Genomic DNA, 6,915 nt, shown 5'->3' with positions numbered 1-6,915 from the left:
GACGCTATCACGACCAGGTTGGTTTTGAATTGTGACAATATTTTTGGGATTTCGTTTAATAAACAAGTTATAAACAAAAGTAGAACTATTTCTAAATGGAGAAATGCAGAATGAAATGGCAAAAGGAGAGGTTACAACATGAAAGGCTTTGACCGGAAAAGTTACTTCTTTTAGATTCTAGTTTCACTATATTTCTCAATAGCAGAATAGATTGGACCCTTCTGACCTTGTGTCTAAACTTACGTTGGCCTAATTACCCCTCTAAATTTGGTAATTTAATAGCCTCGATTCTTCTGGACGACGTGATAAAGAGCATGAATACATTCACTCTTTTAGACGCATGAGAGGAAAGAAAAATAAGAAAATCAAAAATTAGCTTCCAAATGAAGTATTTTTCAACACTTAATTGCCCCATAATCAAATACAAAATGATTTATTTGTTCCAGCTATATTTTTCTCCTTGTTTCTTCTTAATGGACATTGCATATTTTATCCAACTGTGTTTGTTTTCCTCTTTAATACAATAATTATTTAGTTTAACTGTGTTTGTTTGTTGTTGACAAAATTTATAAATTTAGCTCAAACTCTATTACTTTTGCCAAATAAATAGAAGGTTTAGCCAAAGTAATGAAATTCAAACAATCTTTTTTCTAGAGAAAGAAAAAGAATTGTGTATCTTTTGTGGTCATGCAATGTTTTTTTAATTGTGTATATATACTGAATATGTATATGTTGACATTTGTTGAATCATGGTAGACTGTGCTCTTCCTTATTGTAATGAACATTACACGACGCAAATCTAAAATACTCGACGTTTGAGTTATGAATACTAAATGATTATATAAATAAAATATCAAAATAATTGTATACAAAGCAATCTCTCTCCTAATATTTAGTGATTATTACTTTTACTCATTTATAAAATTCTAAATTTTTTACCTCTAAATTAAGTTTTCATTCCTGATAAAATTGTATTTGTACCAAAAAAATAAATAAATCAAACTCAAGGCTAATAATAATTTTCAATATTCAATATAAATTTAAGCTAAATAATGAACTAACTAACCAAATAACCTTTAAAAAGTGAAACTAATTATTAAAAAAGAAAGGAACTAATCAAACTAACTTCAATTAATTATTGTGAAATTAAAAGAACAGAAAATGAGTTATATTAACACAAAGAGAAATTAGCACGAAGGTATCATCTAGCTAAGGAATTGGCATTAAATAGCCCAAGTTACTATATTAGCAAGGTTAATCCGAATTTGACATTTTCAGTAAAAAGGTTTAGCAAACTATAGGCACTACAAAACAATTGGTTAATCCCAATTTGACATTTTTAATAGATTTCTTCACATCTATTAAACACTACTCCTCCTCCATTTATCTCAACCCTTTTTCGCCTTTCCACCTCCACCTTTTCACATCAAACCATCATGACTGCCTTTTCAGATTCATTTAAAAATAACTGATCTCACTTAATAATATGAATGGAATTATTTTTCCACTCTCCATTTCCTTATACACCTACCATAATTCTTTAACAAATCCATACTACATTATTCTCAAAAAATAAAAAATTTAAGTCAAGGTTATGAGGTTCTCTGGTCAACCATTTGTTTAAACTTTTGCTCATTGGTTGTGCTTTTCCATTTGGAGTGTGGAATCGCCAGTGGTTATGATGGTTTTGTGGTAGAGGTGTAGCAAAGGAAGTATTGTACTGGGGAAAATGAATATTGCACGTGGAATACAATCATTTACTTTTACTTTCTACTGATTACTCTGCTATTTTATATTCTAATTTTCTTTCTTATTGCAAGAATATTGATTTTCTTGATTATCAGTAACCCGAGTATTTTTAAAAATAGGTTTTGACCGAAATTCTTATTTTTTGGTTAAACAAATTGGTCCCATTACCGGAAATCTAATAATCTTTTCACTTTCCAAATTCATTCTTCTATCAAAAAATCATGTCGAACGTCAACGACAATAACCAACAAAACCTACAAAATCAGCAACATCAGTTGAACCAGCAAAATCAACAAGATAATGGAATTCCAGTTTCTTCACCACGAAACTCTCCTTGACAGTCCCGAGAAGGGTCACCTGACAGATCAGTATCACATACGAATGACCAACGTGGGGATGATCAAGCTATCACTGAAGCATTGAAGCAATTAATCGCAGAACAGACCAGCAATGCTCTTCAAGCTTTTGTTAGTGGGTTGCCAACTGTACCACCAACTCCGCCTCCAAACAACACCGCAACCATGTAGAATCCACCCTCAGGACTCGCTAATTCGGGCAGCGGAGGAACTCCCAGCGAATCTCGCGATGGAGGGTCAGGTATCCCAGTTAATTCTGATTTACAAAGTTTAGTACTAACTTTGCAGAAATAGCTCAAGGAGAAAAATGATCGCATAGAACAGATACCGGGTGTTCCACCTATAATCAAAATAGTGGATATGGATAAATATTCTCAACAACCCTGGAAGTCAAGTGCCGCTCCTTTGCCTATTCCAAAAAATTTTAAGATGCCCGATATCCCAAAGTACGATGGGACAACCAATCCACGAGATCATGTAGCTACATTTACAATTGGCGTGAAGTGCAACAACCTGACCAAGCAAGAGATTGAATCAGTGCTGGTCAAAAATTCGGTGAAACACTCACGAAGGGAGCATTAACACGATATTCTCTTTTACCTGAAAATTTTATTGATTCTTTTGCTGACCTTGCAGATTCATTTATAAAAGCACACTCGGGAGCTCAAAAAGTTGAAAAAAGGATGGAAGGCATCTTCAAAATAAAACAAGGAGATACAGAGCTACTTAGGAAATTCGTAGATAGATTTTAGCATGAAAGAATGATGTTGCCACGTGTACCTGACAATTGGGCGGTTGTGGCATTTGCAAGTAATTTAAATAAAAAAGCTCAAAAGCCACAATGAGACTCAAAGAAAGCTTACGAGAATTCCATGCAACAACTTGGAATGATGTTTACAACATGTACAATACGAAGTTGCGGATAGAAGAAGACACTATTACTCAGTCCAGGAGAGATGAAAGAGTAAGTTCGAGGCGACCGAAAACTGAGAAAAGGTCCGATAAGAACATGCATGAAACTTACATGGGACCAGCAGAAAGGGATTCATGTTCAAAACAAGAAAACCCAAAGTATGATTCCAGATCAAGGGACAGAGATTCGGGTTTGTTGTCTAGGTTCGGAAAGGAGCGAGACACGCGAGATATGCGAGACAAAGATAGAAGTTCAAAAGAAAAGATTGGTGGTTACAGTTTCAATGTTAGCCCATCTGAGTTGGTAGCTGTTTTAAGAAGCATGAGAGATAAAGTGCGGTGGCCAAAGAAATGAGATCGAACCCAAACAGAATAAACCCCGATTTCTGGTGCGAGTTTCACAATGATCACGGTCACAAAACAGCAGATTGCAGACTGTTACAAGGTGAAGTAGAGCACTTATTAAAACAAGGATACTTAACCAATTTGTTTAGTGAGAAGGGTAAGCAAGCATATATGAAGAATAGACAGGAGCCACCAAAACCTCCATCACAAAAAAGAACGGTTAATGTCATAAGCGTAGGGGAGGTGGTCAATGGCGTAATATATAAGGTTGCAAAGAAGGTGTCAAAAATCATAGTCACCCATGGGAAGCGAGTTCGCCAAGTTTTGGGAGAAGATAATATAACATTTGATGATGCAGACGTAGATGGCGTGTTGATCCCACACAATGATGCACTGGTAATATCTTTACTTGTACATGATACTAATGTGAAACGAGTTTTGATTGATCCAGATAGCTCTGTAAATATCATTCTTTTAAGAGTGGTAAACAAGATGGAAGCTAATGAAAAATTGGTACCCAAAGCACGTACCTTGTCTGGATTTGACAACTCGAGCATTGTTACAAAAGGGGAGATAGTGCTCACCATATTCGTAGAAGGAGTAGTCAAAGATACGAAATTTCAACTGATAGATATGGACATGGCGTGCAATATGATCCTCGGCAGACCTTGGATTTATGAGATGGATGTTGTTCTATCTACCTTACATCAGGTTATCAAGTTCCCTTCGCAATGGGGAATAAGACAAATCTATAGTGATAAACATGCTTCTCAAAGCATTAACTCAGTGGCAGATTCAAGCGTAAAAAATGATGTTGCAGATGAAAAATAGCAATTACAGAATTCAGTTGAGGATTTAGCAACACAAACCTCAACTACAGATGGACAAATGGATGTAGACTTAAGGCCTGATACTATTCAAAACAGCAATTGAGGAACTGGAAGGAGTGGTACTGTTTATACATTGGCCGGACAGAAAAGTATACATCGGCACCAAGCTGATCCCAGAGATAAAAGGTAAGTTAATTGAATTCTTAAAAGCTAATGCGGATTGCTTTGCTTGGTCGCATTCAGATATGACAGGTATACCACCGGAGGTGATGACCTATAAGCTGAATGAAGATCCAACATATCCACTTGTTAAACAGAAGAAAAGGAAGCAAAGATCATTCAAAAATCAGGTGATTCAAGATGAGGTACAATAGCTTTTAAAAATCGGATCTATCCATGAGGTAAAATATCCTAATTGGCTAGCAAATACTGTAGTGGTACCCAAAAAGAATGGTAAGTGGCGAGTTTGTGTAGATTATACTGACTTGAATAAAGCTTGTCCTAAAGATTCTTTTCCATTATCACACATAGATCAACTAATTGATGCTACTGCATGATATCAGTTGTTAAGTTTTTTAGATGCCTATTCAGGATATAATCAAATAAAACTGGATCCTTCAGATGAGGAAAAAACTTCCTTTATTATGGATAGGTAGACATACTGATATAAATTTATGCCTTTCGATGATATGCTAGTCGAGTCACAACGGGCGGGGGATCATATCCAACATCTATCATATACGCTTCAGATTCTCCGCAAATTCAATATGAAGTTAAATCCCGAGAAGTGTGCATTTGGCGTGTCTTCAGTGTAAATTTTTAGGTTTCCTTGTTTCTAGCCGAGAAAATCCAGCGCAGATTAAGGCGATCGAAGAGAAACCGGATATACTCACGAGCAAAAAAGAGGTTCAGAGGTTGACAGGTAGGATAGCAGTGTTGGGGAGATTTATTTCTAAATCTTCGGGAAAAAGTTTTAAGTTCTTTTCAGTATTAAAAAGCAAAGCCAATTTGAGTGGACTGAAGAATGTCAACAAGCACTCAAAAATTTAAAATCATACTTGTCAAATCCACCGTTGCTAGCTAAACCAAAGGACAGAGAAAGGCTACTCATCTACCTCGCTGTTTCAGAAGTGGTGGTAAGTGCTGTATTAGTTCGAGAGGACAAAGGTAAATAATATCTAATTTATTATGTTAGCAAGTCTTTATTGGATGCTGAAACTCGATATCCTCATTTAGAAAAACTTCATTTATCATTAATAATGGCATCTAGAAAGTTGAGGCCTTATTTTCAATGTCACCCTATCTCTGCAGTGACCGCTTACCCCTTACGAAATATATTGCATAAGCAAGAACTATCAGGTAGACTAGCCAAGTGGGCTATAGAACTAAGTGAATATGATATCACGTATCAACCCAGAACTGCAATAAAATCACAGGTTTTAGCAGATTTCGTGGCAGATTTTAGCCCAGGGATGGTAGCAGAAGCAGAAAAAGAGCTGCAAGTATTTAACGGGTCTAATCCAGGTACTTGGACTCTATTTACCGATGGCTCCTCGAATATTAAAGGAGCAGGTTTAGGCATTGTTCTGATCCCACCTACAGGAAAAACTATAAATACTAATAATGAAGCAGAATATGAAGCTGTGATTGCAGTTTTAGAATTGGCACGAGAGCTCGGAATAGAGCAGGTTATAATCAAAAGTGACTCGCAGCTCGTGGTTAATCAAATGCAGGGAACTTATATAACTAGAGAGGTGAGGATGCAACAATATTTGGAAAAGGCACGAGATTTGATCAGGCAATTCCAATCTTGGAAAATAGTGCAGATACCCAGGAAAGAAAATGTCGAAGCAGACGCGTTAGCTAATCTTGCATCTACTGCAGAAGTGACCAATAAAGAAAATGCTTCTGTAATACATTTGTTTCATTTGGCATTCGACCAAGATAAAAACGAGGTAAATTTTAATAATTTAATATGGGATTGGAGAAATGAGATTGTCAATTTTTTGCAGTATGAAATTCTACCTGAAGATAAGAAAAAAGCTCAGGCACTTGAACGAAAAGTTGCCCGTTATTGTCTGGATCGAAGCAATTTATATCGAAAAATTTTCGGTTGTCCTTTAGGAGAGTGTCTCGGACCTTCTCAAACAGAGTATGTGATGAGAGAAGTATATGAAAGACATTGTGAAAATCACGTAGGAGGAAGATCCTTAGTACAAACTCTAATTAGGGCGGGGTATTACTGGCAAAAAATGGAAGAAGAGGCATAATGTTTTGTGGCTAAATGTGACAACTGCCAAAGATATGGTAACAAAATGCATCGGCCAACACAGTTATTGCATCCGGTTGTTGCACCATTGCTTTTTATGAAGTGGGAGATGGATATCGTGGGTCCACTACCACAAGCCAAAGGAAAGACATGATTTTTATTAGTACTCACTAATTATTTTACTAAGTGGGTAGAAGTATGTGCCTTCAAACAGGTACGAGAAAAAGAAGTCAGGGACTTCATTTGGCGAAACATCATATGTCGGTTTGGGGTTTCGAAAGAAATCGTGTGTGATAATGGCCCGCAGTTCATAGGTGCGAAAATCATAGAATTCTTTTAGAGTTGGAAAATTAAAAGGATTACTTCAATACCTTATCATCTTTTTTCCAATGGACAAGCTGAATCAACAAACAAAGTTAATATTAATAACTTGAAGAAAAGGCTAGAGGAGTCA

General features: G+C 36.1%; 1 protein-coding gene across 1 annotated transcript; it reads left to right on the top strand.

Annotated features, from left to right (window-relative positions):
* The first annotated feature begins 3,368 nt into the window (after positions 1-3,368).
* LOC142181984 (uncharacterized) lies at positions 3,369-4,193 on the top strand. The gene is made up of 2 exons (XM_075255732.1): positions 3,369-3,758; positions 3,855-4,193. Exons 1-2 carry the CDS (start codon positions 3,369-3,371, stop codon positions 4,191-4,193), a joined length of 729 nt encoding a protein of 242 aa, XP_075111833.1.
* The last annotated feature ends 2,722 nt before the right edge of the window (positions 4,194-6,915 follow it).

This window comes from Nicotiana tabacum, chromosome 6 (genome assembly GCF_000715075.1).
Source record: "Nicotiana tabacum cultivar K326 chromosome 6, ASM71507v2, whole genome shotgun sequence".
NCBI lineage: Eukaryota > Viridiplantae > Streptophyta > Magnoliopsida > Solanales > Solanaceae > Nicotiana > Nicotiana tabacum.
This window is presented reverse-complemented; position numbering and strand designations above follow the sequence as displayed.

Excerpts from the sequence above, each read along its gene's own strand:
- LOC142181984 (XM_075255732.1), top strand. The coding sequence starts at position 3,369 with ATGAGATCGAACCCAAACAGAATAAACCCCGATTTCTGGTGCGAGTTT. Across the intron at positions 3,759-3,854 it reads TCCCACACAATGATGCACTG|ATGGAAGCTAATGAAAAATT; the intron begins GTAATATCTTTA and ends GTGGTAAACAAG.